We start from the raw sequence: 19,873 nt of genomic DNA on the forward strand, positions 1-19,873 counted from the left end.
TCTCTAGATAAATTTCTTTTATCTATAGCCTGCATGTTTTGATGAGGGTAATCTCGTCGGCATTTTCACTTGTTGAAATCTCTTTCTTTAGAGTTCAAACAAGTTTATCTTGTTGTGTTCGGATAAGGAAATTTGGATTCTTCCTTTGTTGGCATTTCTTTCTTTAGTTCCGTACTTTAGGTGATTTACACAATCAACCTGATAGGTTTACGGATGGACATATGTGACTCATCGAGACGTTGATGACTCTATGTTGATATGGGTAACTCGAGACGTCGATTATTCCATATGCAGATGTGGGTATGTCGGGGCGCCGATGAATCCCTGGTTTCTGCTGTTATAATGCCATGTTTTCCTACTTTATTCCGAATGGTTTACAACGAGGAAGTTACTTTGAATGTGAATTGTTCTGATCATCCGCAGTAGTCTGATGGGCAAACAGAGTGTATGAATCAGATTATAGTGTATATGCTTTGTGCATATGTCTCTAGAAAATCATCATATTGGGAAATATCTTCCAATGATGGAATTTGCCTATAACAGTTCTAAATTTACGGCTATTATTTTAGTCCGTGCATACTTATGTATGGGTATCAACTCAGGGCACCTATTGATGTCAGTCTTAAGGACATCGAGCTTGATGCATCGAGGGATTTCTTGCGAGATATGTAGGAAATTCTGACCGAAGCTCGGGATTCTATCAGGAGTGCTCATGATAGGGCACGGTTTTATGCTGATAGGGGACGCTCATCTCGGTCTTTTGAACCAGGAGCGTTGATTTATTTTAATGTTCTTAAAGATTCTCAGACTTTGTCAATGGGAAAATGCTCGAATTTATCTCCTAGATATTGTGGTCCATTTCGAGTTATATATCGGATTGGCACGGTTGCGTATGAACTAAAATTATCTCCAATTGTTAGAGTTCATCCAGTCTTTCATATCGATAGATTGAAAGGGAAACTGGGAGGTGAGGATGACACAGTTACTCCTCAAGAACTCGTTGAAGTCGATGAATTATCCTATGTTCCACATGAACCTGATATGGTACTTGAATTCAGGGAAAGGAAACTTTGTAGTTGACTAATCCTTGAGGTTAAAATTAGGTGGAAAGATAGGGAAATTGAGAATTCGACTTGGGAGTCGGTTGAGATTGTTCAGCGCAGTTCTCCTTCTTTTCATTGCAAGAGTGCAATGTTTTGAGAGAGGGGAAGTATGTTATATGTACACTATGTGTGCTATGTTATATACACATTATGTGTGCATATACTAGGAGGCTAACCCACATTAGGCTTGTGAGCATGGGAGCATGGGAACAAGCTCTAGTGGAGCATGGGTTAGGACTAACCTTAAGGTTTAAGGTTAGGGTCAGGCATCCAAGGGTCACACATGAGGAATGGAAAGTCAAGAGTCACTTGAGGGCCCTCCTATATAATAGGGGCATGGGGCACACTCAAGGGGGCTTGGGGGGCTTGGAGGTTTGGGCTCCATGAGGCCAAGGCTATGTTATGCTCTCTTTGTAGAGGTTCATATCTATTCACCTACCATTTCACACTATAGCTACATGCTATTGGATTGTGTTATACCTCTTGATGGTATGGGACATCAAGGTAGAGGTATGATGTATTTCATTCATTATTCATGTGTGCATCCCTTGGGCTCGGGGGTGGTTGGGTGGTTGAGTTTATGCCTGATTTATGCATGTTTATGCATAACAATTATCTAGAGAGATCTTAGGGTTTTAACAAAGACTTTCAAGGGCAAGCTAGAACAGCAGTCAGTTCTCAAACATTTGAAACATGTTCCTTATGGACACATTTTCACAGTCACCACAAACCACCAAGCACTTAAGTGGCTCTCGACGATGCCAAGTGCCCAGTGGAGTGCTCAGCACACTAGACAGGGTCAGCTCTTCCAACAAGTTGGAGGAATGATCAAGTACATCCCTGGTCAACATAACCCAGTAGCAGATGCACTTAGTAGAAAGACCAGCATCCCGACCAGTCAGGAGTCTACCATTCTCAACATCTCTGGAAAAGACTTAGAAGATCAGTATGTCGATTCAGCAGAGTTTGGTACTCAACCCAGTTTGGCCCTCAATTTTGAGCCTGGCCATCATTCAGTTCACAGACAGGCATGTAAGTTTAGACGAGATATCCACTTCAAGGAAGGGGATTGGGTCTATTTGCGTATCATGAAGCAGAGATTGAAACAAGTGGGCAAACGTTGTCCCAAGCTTTCATTCCGTAGTTTTGGCCTTTTTCCAATAGTTAAGAAGTTAAGTGATGTCTCAATGAAGTTAAAGTTGCCTGCCAGTTGGACAATGCATGATGTTTTCCATGTTTCTTGGCTAAAACCATATGTTGGTCCAGAAGTGTTTGATGTTTCAGATGAACAGCTACCAGACGTGGTAGACGAGGCAGAAGTGATTGAGCCTGAGCAGATCCTTCTTCATCGATGGAAGCATGGTTCCGGTCGACGGATTCGTCAGTTCTATACGAAATTCCGAGATCGAGGCACCCACGAAGCCGTATGGCTCGACGAGGAGTTCTTCCAGGAGTAACCCAGTTATTGGCGGACTACTTGGAAGCCATGAACCTGCCGCCAAGCTAATCGGGAGGGAATGTCACATGCACTCTGCACTCAGTGCATGGTGACAAGATGGCTCATCATCAGGAGTGCAGCAGTTGTACAGTTTTAGAACCCAGTAGGATGATATTTGTCGTACGCCGTAACCCCATTGTACATCCTCAGTCCAGGTTAAGTCAGGCACGAGCTACGTAGGTCATTCCTCAGCCTTAGCGGGTCAGTCAGTCAGTCAAGTCCCTTAACCCACTTGGAGAGAATCATTCATGCATGTAGAGTCAGTAGAAGCCTTAGGGTTTGCATCAGAAAGCACTCTGCATCCTGCATAATATGCATTCATATGCGTGTGCATCATTTAGAACATCCCAGAAGCCTTAGGGAATTTACTAGGATTTATCTGGTATTTTTTTCATATTTAATAGTATTTATTTAGCATTATTTGCATTATTGGGCATTTATAAATATAAACTTTATTAAATGACAGAGATGAAGAATTTCTTGCTTAGAGAGATTGGCTCGCTGAAGCTCCCGCCGTCACCCCCCTGCTCGCGCTGCTCGCCCCTCGCCTCCCCTTCCTCGCGCCCTGTCCCCCGCCTACCAGTGCATTTGTGCCCCCTCCCTCTTCTCGCCATCGCGCCCCCCCCCCCCCCCCCCCCCTTCTCCTCGCTTTCTCTCCCTCTCTCGCGCTGAAGTGCCCCCCTCCCCCCCCCCTTCAGTTCGCCTTCGCTCCCCCCACTTCATTTCGCCTTCGCTCCCCCCCCTTCTGTTCGCCTGCGCCCCCCCCCCTTCAGTTCGCCTTCGCGCCCCCTCCCCTCGTCAGCGCCCCGTCCCCCCCCCCTCCGCCAGCCCTCTCCCCCCCACCGCCTCTCCTTTCGCGTTGCTCCCGCTCCCCCCTGTTTCTTCGTCGCCTTATCCCCCCCCCCGCTCTTGCTGTTTTTTCCGCCCCCTGGGGTTCTTTTTCTTTTTCTTTTTCTTTTTTCTTTTCTTTTCTTTTCTCTTTTTAAAATTTTTTTTTAAATCCTCCCGCCTTCCCTCTTCGCCCTTCGCGTGCAGCTCGGTTCTTGCAGGTATCGCATTCGCTCCGCCTTCGCCACAGCTTCAGACTCTGATGGAGGCTCCTCCCGCCCCACCTCAGAGGGACTCTTCTGTAGCCCCCTCGACCGCCCCTGAGGATACCCCCATCAGGCTTTCTCTTTCGCCAGAAGAGGAAGCGAGCCTCGCCGTAGAGGTGGAACGCCTCCAGGCACATTCCACCATCTGCCGTATAGTCGGCACTCGCCCCAGCAGAGGGGAGATCCGGGATCTTCTTCAGGCCCGCCTTCTTGCAGATGTGGGCAAGATCCTGGATGTACAGCTATTGGGCCGTGGACATTACCACATCGAGTTCGAGGCCGCCCAGAGTGTTGCCAAGGTCCTTGCCATGAGTCCCCTTGACATCAGGGGTGCTCGGGCTTTCTTCAGACCTTGACAGCATGGATTTGACCCAGCAGCGGCGGAGCAGGGAGAGCGCCTTTTTCATGTTACAGTTTGCTTCCCTGGACTCCGCCGGGAGTATCTTCCGCTCCTCCCCAGGCTCGGAGCATTGGTGGGCTCGGTACTAGAGACTGGCCCCTCAGCTGTTTCAGTGGTGGCCAGAGCAGCTGGGCTACCTTCGGTCAGAGTGTTGGTGTCTGACATCTCCTCCCTTCCTAAGGTCATTCAGCTACCTAGGATAGGGGGGGGATGGATAGATCAGAGAGTGGAGTTCTCGGGGCTCCCGAATCAGTGCTTCATTTGCAGACAGGTCGGCCATCTGGCCAAGGCCTGCCCTCGCAGGAGACCCCGACCCTCACCACAGCAGGCTACTGATGGCCCGCCCACAGATTCGGCTCGGCAGGCTGCCTCCGGGACACCTGCTCAAGCCATAGAGGCCTCGGAGTGGCAGCCTGGACAGGGGCGCCGCCGAGGGAGACAGCCACAACAGCACGTCCAGAGACCGCTGCAGCAGAAGCAGCCATAGTCTCAGCCTCACTGGGTTCCCGTGAGGAACAGCTTTTCTCCCCTCCAGGAGGAGACCCCCGCGGCGATGACTGAGGACCAGGAGATGCCAGCACCCCCCCACCCCCGTCCCCCCCCACCGCCTCGCTTCCACCATCGCCTCCTCCCGCCTCCGCTCCGGTTTCGACAGCGGCTCCCTCTCCACCCCCCTCGCCTCCCCCTCCTCCCCCTCCGCCCGCCTCACCTTCCCGGGAGGCCCTGGCAGTTCCCTGGCGTTCACGTGCAGTCCGGAGAGCGCTGAGCACTGACCTCGCTCGAGCATCACAGAGGAGACCTATGCCGATTAGGGCTTCACGGATTTCATCTATCCGCAGTCGGCTGAGTCGCCTTGGCATTAGACAGCGCTCGGAGGCTTTTGATTATACCTTCACACGGCTTTTTGGAGCAGAGGGCCCCCATGAGCCAGCACCCATCCGAGTTCATGTAGTGATACCTCCGGCCCGCGGGGAGGAGGCACTAGACTCAGCGGTAGCCTTCTCGTTCCCTCTATGTGGCCGTTGCGACCGGGAGTGGACTCTAGAGCTCGCTCTCAGCACTTTGAAGACTCAGGCAGTTGAGTTTTCTCATCACATGAGCGATCTGGAGGTGACAGATGTGATAGGCCGACTTTGGGAGTTGGCTCATTTTTTCTTGGATCCCGGGAGTGTGGATACCTCAGGGATTCGGCATTTGGTCGTTCGCATAGTGGCAGACTTAGCACGCGACCCTGGATATGTGTGTATACACGAGGTTGCTTTGTCAGAGCGGGAGGCAGTCGCCATGGGCCACAGCCACTGGCGCCTGATCCGGGATTCTTGCAGCACACCGGGTGGGCAGATTCGCAGCCGCTCGGATGGGGACTACTCTCCATCCAAGCCGCTTGCAAAGGCCCGCCGTACGGCTGAGACAGCATCCACCTCAGCAGGACATCCATGAGGATCATCTCATGGAATGTACAGGGCCTTGGCGGAGCACATTTTATACGCTATCGTGGTTGCTTGAGGCAGGAGCTTCAGAGATGCCTGGTTGGTGGCAGCATTGATATTTTGATGATGCAGGAGCACCACTTGGGTGAGAGCAGGATCCGGAGATATGGTTCGGTGATGCCTGGTAGATGGGACACTTTTTGGTCTGCAAGGTTTGGTCCTTTGGGTGGACAGGGAGGAGTATGCATGGTCATTGCAGATGTATGGCGGCAGGCCATTGTGGATCGAGGGATCATTGTGCCTGGTAGAGCACAGTTGTCATTCTGAGGATGCATGATGAGTTATTGGGCGTGCCCAACGTCTATGCGCCCAATCATGCTAGTGCCAGAGCAGAGTTCTGGACCCAGGTTACAGATGCATTGCCAGAGGCCGCACATTGGTGTGTCGGGGGAGACTTCAACATGCTTGAGGACCCGGCAGATAGGGTGGGAGGCAGTCATGTTACGGTGCACGGCACGGAGCTTGCAGCTTGGGACCGGTTGTGCATGTCACTGAGGATCACTGATGCATGGCAGCATGGAGCTTTCTCCCGGTCTCAGGACAGTCTTAGTTTCTCCCGGTCGGATCGCCGACAGGGAGGGACTAATCTATCACGGATTGATCGCTTTTATGTGGGCGACTGGTTAGGGGAGCGAGGGGGCTCCGTCGGCATTCTCGCTGGCACCTCATTTTCAGATCATGCGCCAGTTATCTTGACATTGGAGGAGAGGACACGGGAGCCCAACTTGCAGTTGAGGATCCCAGAGAGGGTACTTACAGATCCCAGTCTCGCTAAGGACATTGAGAGGATCTGGCATGATAGTCAGTACTCTGACCAGGATGCAGCGGGCGAGTGTGCCCAGGGACTCATCGATCTTAGCTCTTTTTTGCATGCTGCAGCTTTGACACGGTTGGGAGAGATTCGCGAGCGGGAGCATCGGCTGAGACGCAGCCTTGCTTCGCTACAGCGCCTTAAGGAGCAACAGCCTGCATGTGAGTGGGTGGTGTCCCAGCTGAGCCAGGCACGCCAGGAGGTTCGAGAGATAGAGGAGCAGAGACATGAGTTTTACTATAGTCGTCAGGCCTCTCAGTGGACGCAGCTTGGCGATACAGTGACTGGAGAGTTTTTTGAGATCATTGGGCCCCGTCATGCGCGAGCAGGAGTCCGCCAGCTCGGTAGACCGGATGGATCGGTAGCTACTGAGCTCGGGGAGATCAGAGCCATTGCCACTGCATTCTATAGAGACCTGCTTTCAGCGGAACCTGCCACCACTGAGGATCGAGATGTTTGCAGACAGACTGTGTGGGCCCATGTGCAGAGGAGGGTCACAGACCGTATGCGTACAGTTCTAGGTGCGCCTCTGTCAGAGATTGAGCTTGCCGAGGCCTTGAGGGTCCTGCCGCGACATAGTTGCCCAGGGGAGGACAGACTGACGCCGGCCTTTTTTATGCGCTATTGGGACCTTTTGGGGCCAGGCCTCCGCAGGGGCTTTCAGCATGTTTTGGACACTGGGGTGATGTCGCAGAGCTTTTCAGAGGGCTTGATCTATCTTATCCCCAAGGGGGAGGGAGTATCAGATGATATTAGGCATTGGATGCCTATTACGATCCTCAATACTGTCTACAAGGTCTTTGCAAAGGCCTTGAGTTTGAGGATCCAGCCGTTCCTGGGGGAGTTGATTCATGCTACTCAGACAGGATTTGTCAAGGAGCGCAGTATCCTTGACAACATCTTTACTTTCTGGGAGGCGACGGCCCGAGCTAGATTTCTTGGCGAGGACTTGGTCGTGATGCTTCTCGATTTTGAGAAGGCATACGATAGAGTTGATTGGGGTTTCTTAGAGGACACTATGCTTCGCCTGGGCTTTGAGCCAGGATGGATCAGAGGGGTGGCGGCTCTGTATTTCACAGCTCGCAGCCAGGTGTTGATTGCAGGAGGACGGGGGCCGAGTTTTGAGCTGACCAGATCAGTCCGTCAGGGGTGTCTCCTCGCCCCTTTTCTTTTTCTCTTCTTGCGGAGGCTATGAGCATGTATTTGACAGCAGAGGAGGTCGGTTTGAGAGGACTTCATCTCCCAGTCCGGGGGGAGGACCTGCTTGATGCTGAGTTTGCAGACGACACGGGCTTATTTTTGCATGGCCAAGAGGCCAATCTTCTTCGGGCAGAGCAGTCGCTCCAGGTTTTTAGTGCAGCTTCGGGAGCATTGATCAATTGGCGCAAGACAGTGGCCTTTTGGATCAGTAGTGCTCCCACTCCGGCATGGAGCCCGGACCCCGGTTTTAGATGGATTCCTCCAGGCACAGCAGTGCGGTATTTGGGATGCCAGATTGGCCTAGAGTTGTCACCTGAGCAGCAGATTGCCCCGCTTCTTCTGAGCATTCGGAAGAAGCTTTTGTATTGGAGTACAGCTCGACTATCCTTGGCTGGGAGGGTGGTGGTGGCAAATCAGGTGCTGTTAGCGACCATGTGGTACATTACGTCTTGCTGGATCTTCTCGAGCTCTTGCATCAGCCAGGTACAGAGGCTGATCAGGAACTTTCTGTGGTCTGGGCGGGACGGTCAGCTAGCTTGGGCAAAGGTTGCATGGGCAGTTATTACACTCATAGTTGCATTCAAACGCGTTTGATACGCGAAGCAAACGTTTACAAACGTTTGAAAAAAAAAACGTTTGAAAAAAATTTCAAACGTGGACTTTTTTGGGGGTTTTTTTTAACGCTTCGTCGCCCATCGCATCTCTTGCGCCCCCGCCCACCGTCTCTCTCTATTTCGCCCCGCCCATCGTGTCAAGGGAGTCGAGCGTATCTCTCTTGCAAGTTGCGCCCACTCTCTCTCGAGTGACGAATCTGCCCGCCCATCGTGTCTTGAGTCTAGACTCTCTCGAGTCTCTCTCTTGCTCGACTGTGCAGGCACAGCAGGTTGAGGCAGCCCTGCACAGTGCACACAGCCGGGCAGCCCATCTCTCTCTCTTGCGTGATTGTGCAGGCACAGCAGGCTGAGGCAGCCCTGCACAGTGCACACAGCCCATCTCTCTCTCTTGCGTGACTGTGCAGGCACAGCAGGCTGAGTCAGCCCTGCACACAGTGCACACAGCCCATCGATTCTCGAGCAGCAGTCTTTCTCTACTGAAATTTGAAGGCCCAGCACTGCCACTCGCCAGCAAGCAGCAGCAAGCACCTTCCACTGGTGGGACTCAGCAGGTGGGAGTCGGGACTCGGGACGAATATACAGGTAAGTTGGTAACAGGGTTTTAACTTGTGCAAATGGGACGAAAGCGCAAAGCTGAATGGGAGCATGTGTCCATTTTGAAAACAACTGAAAAAGGCCAGACTACATGTAGATGCAAATATTGTGGGCACACTTGGGATGGTGGTCCATCGCGAATAAGGGCACATATTCTTGGTTTATCAGGTCATGGTGTGGGAAAATGTAATGCTGCACCCCAAAATGTAAAAGATGTATGTCGCAGATTGCATGTGGGTGGAGTGCAAGACTCCATGGCAAACATTGATGCATGCGTATCTGATTTGGGAGAGGCTTCTCATGGTAGTGTCGATGTACATGCATCAAATGTTGCAAGTGGTATTGGGCCTTCTAGCTCTCAACAGCACGTGAGCAGAAAGAAGGTGTCAAAGACACAGGGTGCTCTAGCTAAAGCTTGGGATGTACAAGCACGAAAAGAGGCAAACATTGCTCTTCGTCGCTTCTTCTATGCGGAAGATGTTCCTTTTTGGAAAGTTAGAAGCCCATATTTTCTTGACATGGTGAAGGCAATTGGGCAAGTTGGGCCAAGCTATAAGCCTCCCTCATATAACAACTTGTGTACAAAAGAGCTTGTGGATGAAGTCAAATGCGTTGATCGTGACTTGCTAGACATTAGAGAAAAGTGGAAGAGATATGGATGCAGCATTGTTTGTGATGGATGGTCAGATGCAAGGCGCAGGCCAATTATCAATGTAATGGCTACATCCATATATGGGTCTGTTTTCATAAAAGCAGTTGATACAAGTGGGGAGTTCAAATCTGGCGAGTATATTTTTGGCATCTTGAAAGATGTAATCCTTGATATTGGCCCCGATTATGTAGTGCAGGTGTGTATGGATAATGCCTCAAATTGTTTGCGGGCTGGTGATTTGATCGAGCAAGAGTGGCCTAACATCTTCTTCACTAGATGCACTTGTCATTGTTTGGATCTATTGTTGGAAGATATTGGCAAGCTTCAATGGATTGCTCCTATTTTGGCTCAAGCAAATCTAATTGTGACATTTGTTACACGGAAGCACACAATCTTGGCTTTGTATCGTCAATTTAGTAAAAAGGAATTATTGAAGCCATCGATGACGCGCTTTGCTTACTCTTTTATAATGCTGGTGAATTTATTGGATGACAGATGCTACAATGGGTTGCGTCGTATGGTTGTTAGTGAAGCTTGGACAAGGAAAAAGGTCTCACGTACCGTGAAAGGCTTGGATGTGGCTAACATTATATTGGGTGCAAGCTTTTGGCAGGAGGCTAAAGTGATTGTGAAAATTTGTGCACCTATTTTAAAGATCCTTCGTCTTGCAGATAGAGAAGGCGCCACCATGGGTCTCATGTATGAGATGACAGATCGCATGGTTGAGAAGCTGCAGGTTGTAGGAGGAGTGGATGCAAATAAACTGCAAGACATTAAGAATCTTAGTGTGGATAGGTGGGATATGATGCATTCACCTTTACATGCTGCAGCCTATGTTTTGCATCCTATTTGGAGAGCTAAGAATCCTGGTGGTGACAGAGAGGTGCATGAAGGTTGGATGACTGTCATGGAGAGATATACAAAATATGATGTGGATATGCAAGGTGTTCTATGTGATGAACTTGACACTTATAAGTCCGAAGCAGGTGCATTTGCTCGTGCTGTGGCTAGAGATGAGAAAAGAATGCATCAAGCTGTCAAATGGTGGGAAACATTTGGGGCCCAGACACCCAAATTGCAACAGCTGGCTATAAGGGTGCTCTCACAAGGGACTTGTGCCTCCCCATGTGAGAGAAATTGGAGCACATTCTCTCTTATCCAAACAAAGAGAAGGAACAAGTTGCTTCCAAAAAGAACAGAGCATCTTGTATACATTCACACCAACCTTCGCCTTATCAACAAGATCAAGCAAGGAGGCTACGAAAAGATGGAGGTCACATTGGAAATGATTAACAAGGAGAATGATGATGATAGATTTCTTGCATTGCAAGAGACACAAGAAGAGGAGCAAGAGGATGTTGTAGCCTCATTATCGCATACGGGGGCAAGCAGAAGTGATATCGTTGGCACCAGTTCCCTTGGTGAGCATGATGATGATGATGATGATGATGATGACGATGATGATGATGATGAGGAGGAGGAGGAGGAAGAAGGGGAGGATGACTCTATTTCAGAGAATGATCTATCATGATTCATTTAGGTGAAGACTCGCGTAGAGTCTAGTTTGTATGAGTCATGACCATCTCCCCTTCCTTCCTTGTTGTTTAGTTCTGTAGTTGCCAGGGCACTTTTTACCTTCTTTAGGAGGGGTTTTTTCCCCTGGCTTTATCATTTTGTATCAGCTGGCTTTTGTTCTCTAGAGTCTAGACTCTACACTAGTCACTCTAGAGTCTACACTGCAGTTTGAACTTTGCGCAGTGCACAATGCGCATTTCAATTTTCAATTTTCATTTGCTTCAATTCAATTGCTAGTTTTGAGGTGCTTCATGTTATGATGTTTTAATGTTCAAGTAAATATGGATTTGTTTAAAAAATGCTAAAAAATTAGGGTTGCGTTTGATTCAGGTCAAGGGTTTGAATCAAACTCGTATCATACTTTCATACTCGTTCGCGTTTGACGTTTGATTGACGTTTGAAAAAACTATGATTACACTTCCGCTGGCTCAGGGAGGTTTGGGCATTATAGATCCAGTCGATCAGAGTAGAGCTTTATTGGGGAAGCTTATCGTTCGGGGGTTGCTTCCAGGCGCTGAGCCTTGGAAAGAGCTCCTCTTGCAGCGGCTGCAGGCTCGGGCGCCCCCAGCAGGGGGCGCTTGGGCACCAGAGATTCGCTGGATCTTTATAGAGATGAGGAGGACAGGCCTCAGTAGAGGATGGGAGGACAGATTTGCTTTGAGTATCCTGAGAGCTTGGGAGCTGCTGAGACCGGGGCTCTCTCAGCGACCTCCTTCTTGTGTTGAGGAGCCGGCCAGACAGCCGCTCATCTGGAGCCCAGCGGTTCGCACAGAGCAGGGTCATATGCTGGGTTCTCGGCCTCGGCTAGCCTGGGGGCCTTTAGCGGCAGGCCCAGCTCGTAGTTTTGGAGACTGGCAGGCCTTCTGCAGTCTACCAGAGGAGATCCAGGTGGAGAGGCTGAGTCACTTCAGAGGGGGGTTGATTATGAGGGATGATATTCAGGAGGCACTCACAGAGGAGTGGTTCACGCCTCTCGAGCCAGTGGCCCCACGGTGGATGGGAGCCTTTACACAGTTGGAGATCCTGATTGCTGTCAGAGCTTACACTGAGGATGGCAGTTGCCTCTACTATGAGATTCAGGATGAGGGCAAACTCCAGAGAGTGGAGGTGGAGTCGCCTTTGGTTGCAGAGTGCACCTTTCAGAGGATTCGGGTAGTGGCCGCCGCTTCTCGGAAGTGGCATATTGATCCCGACCCTGCTGATGTGCTCTCGGATTGGCGCATATGGGCATATGCAGCGCACCCCTTGGCCCGGCTACAGTGGGACCCCGGGGAGTACGAGTGGCATGATCCTTATGCATCCCTTGAGGCCATAGAGATCACCTTTTTCCAGTATACTGTTCGGCTGGGGCGACATATTTTGACGGCGAGGAGAACGGTCTCTCTAGCGGCAGCGGGGCATTGGCGACTACAGGGACTCTCACAGGAGTTCCTGGAGGATTTTTGGGCTCGGCTCTGGGCTAGTCGACAGGCCCGCAGGATCTCGACTTTTCAGTGGCTGGTCGCCCACAGGGGCTCAGCAGTTGGTACTTGGCTTGTTTGCAGCGGTCTTCCGGCGGCTTGCGTCCGATGCGGCCACCCTATGGAGACACAGAGACATTGCCTTCGGGTTTGCCCTCAGGCGCAGCAGATTTGGCTGCGGATGCTGCGTATTCTGGCCCCCCTCTCTCCAGAGGGTATGTTTACGTGGGATGCCGCTGCTTGGTCGACTTCGTCAGGGCCTGCTATGGGCTATGAGATGGAGCAGGGCAGTCAGGCCATCAGATTTATTAGGGGCCAGCCTCGCCTGGTTCCGGCACCGGATTTCTCGTCCGCCTGCTGGACACAGGAGAGGGATTTACGATGGGAGGTCCTCAGCAGCCTCACCATCTGGTTCACCTGGAGGGCCCGGTGCTTTACGGCCTTTGAGGGGAGATTGGAGCCACCAGCAGAGACTGTACGGGGGATTTGGCAGGAGTTGATCCACACCCTGCGAGGACAGTACGACCGCATCCGGGGAGACTCGGATGAGGCGATCTTACGACGCCAGGCCTTTCACACCACTTGGCGCTGTGGCCCTTTCTACACCTTACACACGGGATCCCCCCGTTGGCACTACAGGCCACCTGTTTGGCTCTTTCCCCCCCCTATTGTATGATTTAGCCTCTCAGCTCTTTGTACTGATGCTTGTATTTTGCAGCACCTAGGGAGAGTCTCCCGGGCTGCCATGCTGTATTCACTGCTCTGTCTCTCTTATGAGCAGGCGAGATCTTTTGTAGCCCTACGGGCGTTTTTTATATAACTAATGAAAGGATCTTTTCTCGGGAAAAAAAAAACCTTTATTAAATGACCAACCTCCAGTTAGTATAAATAGGCTTGCATAGGGCTTAGTTTCTCATTCAGTCTTCATTGTGCTAAGAGCTCTCCTCCTCAGCCCTAGGAGTATCCTTGCCTTCAGCCCTAGACTAATCCAGCCCTTGGAGCTCATAAGCTTGCTTCTCTAGCCCTTGAGAACCCCTTGCTTCAGTCAGCCCTAGGCGCCTGCTATCAGCATCCAATCAGCCTGCATTTTGCATCACTTCAGGCCTAGATTCAGCATATAGATCAGCCCCAGTTCAACGCCAAGGTTCAGCCAGTGTTTTCTGCATCTGTCCAGCATCAGATCACCTGCGTTTCTGTCCAGCAGCCTCAGATCCTTCGCGTTTCTGTCCAGCAGCCTCAGAACACCTGCGTTTTCAGTTTAGCAACTTCCCTACAGGTCTGCGTTTCTGTCCACAGCAGTTTCCAGCCCTGAATCACATATGAAATATTAAAATAACATGTGCCATATACTTACCACCTGTTCACATGCACGAAAACTTGTCAGAATACAGAGCAAACTTCATGACTCACTGGCAGGCGTCCCCGCTCAGTAAAGAACACGTCAAGCAGGCAAACACAAAAATACATGTCATGCGAAAACAGTTTCAAACATGCAAAACATGTGTGCATGTGCAAATAGTAACATGGACATATCTCCCGTTCATGGAACAAGTACAAAATATCTGTCGGCACAAAACTGGCACGACGTAAAATATAAAAACCTGGTCTTCTTATGGAGTGACACAGGGTTGCATCCGTACGTACGTACGGATCGATCCGTACCGTACGGATCGTACTGTATGGATCCGTACGCGTACGGATCGATCCGTATGTTTATTTAAAAAAAAAAAAAAAAAATCCCTTTTTGACCTTCAATGTGTGAATTTGGCCTTATTTTGGAATTTCGCCTGTTTCGCCTACAGTGCTCTGTTTCGCTCCGTCTCTGCACACTGTGCACATTGCAACCAGGTAATTCTCACGCTCTCTCGCTCATGGCCTTGGTCCCTCATGATGCATCTCTGTCTCGTACTGTACTCTCTCTCTCTCTCTCTCTCTCTCTCTCTAGATGGCGGCCAATGTACTACATGATTAATCTCGTCTCTCTCTCACTCCCTCCTGAGTCCGGGGTCCCTCTCCCTCTCTCTCTCTCTCTCTCTCTTTCCTCCTTTGGAGTATGCTCTACGCTCTCCCTCTCTCTCTCTCTCTCTTTCTTCCTTTGGAGTATGTACTATGCTCTAAGCTCTCTCTCTCTCTCTCTCTCTCTTTGTTTGTGTCACAGAGCTTCCAGGATCCAATATGCCGAAGCCATGCAACCCCTACTGGCAGGAGCACACCAATGTCATCTGTGTTATTAATACGCCGACCCAAGCTGGTTCTGGCACGCGTAGATGGCAGTGCAAGTATTGCAACTTCGAGCTCACGAGCACAATTTCTCGTGTCGTGATACACTTGACAGGTATTGGCACCACTGGCAATTGTGGTGGGTGCAAGCAGGTGCCGCAGGATATCAGAGACAAGCTCATTGCTGAGAATTCATCAACAGCAAAGGGTTCAAAGAAGGTAAGGGGCAGCCAGCACACTCAAGATGCACTTCATGATGCGCTTGTGGGGGAGATGGGTGATTCTTCCACACAGGATAGCCAGTCTACAGGGGGCAGAAAGAGGGCCCGTGTCATGCAGGAGGGTGATGAGGATGATGATGCACATGTGCTGAGACAGAGTACTTTGCCTTCACGTGTGTCATCTCTTTCGTGGGTGAAAGAGAGACAAAAAGTGGCTGAGATGGAGATTGCTTGCACTCTTGTGGAGTGCAACATCTCCTTCAATGTACTGAGGACTGATCAATGGAAGAGAATGGTGAGGGCCATAGCAGAGGTTGGCCACACAGACTCGTGGTCCGGGGGGGTGGAGTATAACAAAATGCGTACCACGATGCTTGAAGAGCAGAAAGCCTTGATAGACAAGGCATTGGTACCTGTCAAGGCAGGATGGCAGTCTTTTGGGTGCACCATCATATCTGATGGCTGGAGTGATATGCGTAGACGACACATTATCAATATTTTGGTGTCCTCATGTCTTGGCACATACTTCTTGCGGGCTGTGGATGCTGGAAAGGCAGGAGAATCCATCAGTGCTGAGTTTATTTATCACCACATCAGACAGGCAATTTTGGATGTTGGGCCAGAGAATGTGGTCCAAGTGGTGACAGACAATGCTTCAAATTGCAAGCGTATGGGTGAATTGGTCGAGGCAGAGTTTCCTCGCATTGCTTGGCCTCCTTGTGCTGCACATTGCTTGGACCTGCTGATGGAGGATATTGGAAAGTTGCCATGGGTGCAACCTAATGTTGCAGATGCCATGAAGATTACTACATTTTTCCGAAAAAAACATCAGGCTTTGGCCATCTTCAGGAGCCATAGTGCACTTGATATGGTGCGACCCTCGAAGACCAGGTTTTCTTATATGTTCTTGGTCTTGCAGAGGCTTTTTCACTACTACAGACTGTGGTGGACCCGAAATGGAGGTTTATGCACCATGCACAGACAGAGGCCACTAGATACATTCAGCGGAAAGTGCTTGACGAGGCCTTTTGGACAGAGGTACAGAGCTTGACGGTGGCATTGCAGCCTATCCATGTCCTCCTCCGAATCACAGATATGGAGGGCTCTACTCTTGGACTGGTCTATCATCTCTTCATGGAGATGAAGCGCCATATTGCCACTTGTACGACATTGACGGAGTCTCAGTGAGTGTACACTTGGATATTGTTCTTGGTTGATTATATTAATATTAAACAATATGCACATTGCAACAATATGTTTAAAGCTATATTATATAATGACTGTTGGAATGTTGGCTTGTCAATTTGTAGCCGTGGTGACATCCTGGCTATTGTAGAGCGGCGATGGACATTTATGAGCCGTCCCATTCATGGGATGGCTGCATTGCTTCATCCCTTCTACAAGAAGCCAGAGTTGTTTAGTGAGAGCACTCTGCTCACGCAGAAAGACCAATACATCAACATAATGTACGACGAGGATGAGCAACTTGAGGTTGATGCAGAGATGGTGAGTTTTATGAACAATCTAGGACCATCCTTTGCTAGAGCGGTGGTTTTGAGAGAGGAGGCGACGAAATTTCCTCTCACGTGGTGGCAGAGCTATGGAAGACAAGGTCTTCCAAAGCTGACTCATTTTGCTCTCCGAATCCTCTCGCAGGTACTCTTGACTCTTTCACAATTGCATCCATCTTTAAAGTTTGATTCATTAAGGGTTTTGACTCCGAAATCGTATCGTGATTCGTGATTGTAGGATTGTTCTGCTGGTGCTTGTGAGCGCAATTGGAGTGCCTACTCCTTGGTTCACACGAAGATCCGCAATCGACTTAGTACCGCTCAGCTGGAGCGATTAGTGTATTGCCGAGCTAACATGAAGCTCGTGTGAGATTATCATGCTTTGGGGGCACCCAAGCAGGTATATTTAACTGTCGTACGTCTTTTGACACATTTCAATATAAGTCATTTCTTGTGGTTCTGACTTGTCGGATTTTGCTTTTCCACAGGCAGATCCGACCCGTGTGAAGATGGTGCCAACCTCTACTGAGGGCGACGTGGAGCAGCGTGTCAGAGACGAGCAGGCAGATATTATACGACTCCTTCATAGAGAGTTGGAGAGCATCGATCGTCGTGTCACAAGGTCACGCGCACGGGCTTTGGCGATACCTTTGCGTGAGGAGGCTGCAGATTCAGAGAGCGCTAGATGGAGGAGCATTCGTTGGGGGAAGCTGCCTGTTCGTACGCAGCGGACTCGGGCGAATGAGGCTGTCACTCTCATTCATACTCAGAGTCAGCCAGGAGATGATGATGTAGCACATGGATCTCATGATACATCTTTCACATCATCACATGTGCCCGTGATGGCAGAGCCTGAGTATGACGACGAGGGCAATGTCTTGACAGATGGGGACTTGCTCTCTTCTGGTGCATCCTCATCATCATCATCTGATGAGGAGTTTTGACTCTTAGATCACGTTTCATTGTGGAGTCCAGACTCTGGACTAGCCCTTATGGGCCTTTTGAGGACATTTCTATGATGTAGTGTTGCAGCTTGCTATGTAGTATGTGCATTGTATTCAATTTGTTTTGATGCATTTGCAGCCTTTTGACATGGATGAGAGTCGAGACTTTTGTTGTGTGAACACTGATTCATCAGTTTATATAGAGCTAACTTCTAAGAGTGGTGATTGGTGATTGAAGATTGATCTCTGTCATCTGATTGAAAAATGGTTTTGGTATCTGATGTTTGATTTTTGAAGTAACAAGTTTTACAACATGCGGCAAGGGTTTTGTGATTACTAATCAAATGCGTATTAGCAAAGACCTTATTAGATTGTCTTGTAGGTCTCTCTCACAATTTAAAATGTATTTGGATCTTTTTATGTTTATTTTGATATGAAATGCCATATAGATTGATATTTTTTACAATGGTACGTATTTTTACGTACACAAAAATTTTATCTGTGCGGAACAACGTACAAATACGTACCGTACATTACGTACAGTACGTACACATCAACCTTGGAGTGACAGTCCCATAGGTAAGACACAGTTCTAGGCACGAGTCTCCCTCATAGTCACCAGGGAACGGGAACGGATATGGGAACGAGGGGCCAATCCGGAACGGGAACGGGACCCCTTGCAATCCGGAACGGGATCCGGAACGACACGTTATCATATTTCAATACACATGAGTAGACAAATATACAATTAAAAGCAGGTAAAAAGAGACAAATATACAATTGAAAGTAGACAAAAAAAGACAAGAATTTGATAGCAAACTCAATGACCTTGTTCATATTTAGAAAACCAGAAGTACAATAGCTTGTACAATGTACAGCCACATAGTGAAAGCTAGAATCTAGATAGTTAAGAACAAAGAAACCTAAAGTCCTAGGTGATATCAAATAGGTGCAAAGATGTCAGCTAGATCATCCATAGATGCATCATGCATCGATGCAGGTGGAGGTGGAGGTGGAGGTGGAGGGTCGTCATCATCCGACTCAGACTGTGGCTCCATATCTATGAAGCTCTCATGGTCAAAGTCACCACTAGCAACCTGGGCTAATAGTCGCAAGTTGGCTGACACATACACAAGGTCATTTGTTCCCTTATGAGAGAGAGAGAGAGAGAGAGATTGTACAATGTACTTGGCTATGAATAATGAGAGAGAGAGATTGTACTTGGCTATGCACACTGCAAGTGCACTCTGTGAGTTTTTTAAAGTTCTCGGAGAAGAGAGGTACGTTTTTTTTAAAACGTTGATATTGACGTTTTTTTTGAACGTTGCAGGGCAGCCTGGCAGGTCTTCTTTCAACGTTTAAAAAAAACGTTGCATAATCTTTTTTTTTTCCCATGTTTTCTTTTAGGGGTCGGCGGCGGCGCTACTTGCAGGTATCCGTTTTTTTTTTTTTTAAATACAAAGGGTGCCCAAAACGTTTTGGGCACCCGTAACCCAGCTTGTCCAAAAAAAAGAAAGAGAACGATGCGCTATTACGCTGCCGGCGGATCTGTGACGTGGAAAAAAAAACGTAAGGGGTGCCGCTTCGCGAATCATGGAAAAAAAAATTAAAAAAGCGTTCCTCCACGTTCCGCCGTTCCCTTCTTCCATTACTCCACGTTCCCCCGTTCCACACCAATGGAACGGCGTTCCCATGTGACTATGGTCTCCCTATGGTGTGACAGTCCCATAGGTAAGACACGGCACGAATACTGGCTCTTCCATGGCGTGACAATCCCATGGGTCGAACACAATCCAGGTCATACACGGGTGGCACCAGTCTGGCTCCCGTCCATGTCAGCAAAATACTGGCCTCTTCACATGAGACACCGGCCTGGCCTCGAGTGAACGAGACGCAAAAACTGGAGATGGACCAAATGGTCGGCCAATTGGTGACAGGTGATGACACCTAAATCTGTCCCCTATGGGACCTCTAATGATCCAATCCCCTAGTGGGAGAGAATGAATACAACGTGGAGCACTGGGTCTTTTTATATGAGTCTTGGACCCCTTTTTATGCTGGTCGACTGCTGGTCTGCCAGTTCCATGTCCATACAAACTTGTTGTAAACGCTGCCCGACTTGGTCCTCCTCCTTGATCTTGATGCGCCTGCTACTGCCCCTATTTGCTGGTTCAGCCGACCACCTCCATGAGCAGCCGAAAGTTCTTTCTGTGCAGCCAGCACCAATGTCTTGCAGCCGACACACTTCTGATCTTCAGCTTGTTCTCTACGCCGGTCTCCAGCCTACACTGCCACAAGTGCTCTGTACTCTTTCATCTTGGTTCTACTCTTTTTTATCTGGCTGCCCTCTTCTGGATCTAGCCCTGAGAAACATTATCATGCCCGGAATATCCGGAGGACTTGGCTTTTCGCTGGGACTCGTGCCTTTGTGTACATGCCCGGAAACGCCTGGAGGATTGGCTTTCCACTGGGTCTGGTATCGCATA

The 19,873-nt window shown here is 49.4% G+C and overlaps 3 protein-coding genes across 6 annotated transcripts in view; all 3 read left to right on the forward strand.

Annotated features, from left to right (window-relative positions):
- The window catches only part of LOC147628580 (uncharacterized), an 84,572-nt gene that overhangs the window by 30,583 nt on the left and 34,116 nt on the right, over nucleotides 1-19,873 (forward strand). The gene's annotated exons all lie outside the window — the stretch shown is intronic.
- On the forward strand, nucleotides 15,853-17,067 carry LOC147628581 (uncharacterized). The gene is made up of 4 exons (XM_086813782.1): nucleotides 15,853-16,116; nucleotides 16,243-16,588; nucleotides 16,682-16,843; nucleotides 16,932-17,067. Exons 1-3 carry the CDS (start codon nucleotides 15,899-15,901, stop codon nucleotides 16,811-16,813), a joined length of 696 nt encoding a protein of 231 aa, XP_086669908.1. The 5' UTR covers nucleotides 15,853-15,898; the 3' UTR covers nucleotides 16,814-16,843; nucleotides 16,932-17,067.
- Nucleotides 16,953-17,468, forward strand: LOC147628582 (uncharacterized). Its single transcript, XM_086813783.1, has one exon. The coding sequence runs from the start codon at nucleotides 16,953-16,955 to the stop codon at nucleotides 17,385-17,387; it is 435 nt and encodes a 144-aa protein (XP_086669909.1). The 3' UTR covers nucleotides 17,388-17,468.

Source organism: Cibotium barometz, chromosome 19, assembly GCF_041138505.1.
Source record: "Cibotium barometz isolate CiBa-2024 chromosome 19, ASM4113850v1, whole genome shotgun sequence".
Lineage (NCBI taxonomy): Eukaryota > Viridiplantae > Streptophyta > Polypodiopsida > Cyatheales > Cibotiaceae > Cibotium > Cibotium barometz.

Excerpts from the sequence above, each read along its gene's own strand:
- LOC147628581 (XM_086813782.1), top strand. The coding sequence starts at position 15,899 with ATGCACCATGCACAGACAGAGGCCACTAGATACATTCAGCGGAAAGTG. Across the intron at positions 16,117-16,242 it reads ACGACATTGACGGAGTCTCA|CCGTGGTGACATCCTGGCTA; the intron begins GTGAGTGTACAC and ends GTCAATTTGTAG. Across the intron at positions 16,589-16,681 it reads CTCTCCGAATCCTCTCGCAG|GATTGTTCTGCTGGTGCTTG; the intron begins GTACTCTTGACT and ends TCGTGATTGTAG.
- LOC147628582 (XM_086813783.1), top strand. The coding sequence starts at position 16,953 with ATGGTGCCAACCTCTACTGAGGGCGACGTGGAGCAGCGTGTCAGAGAC.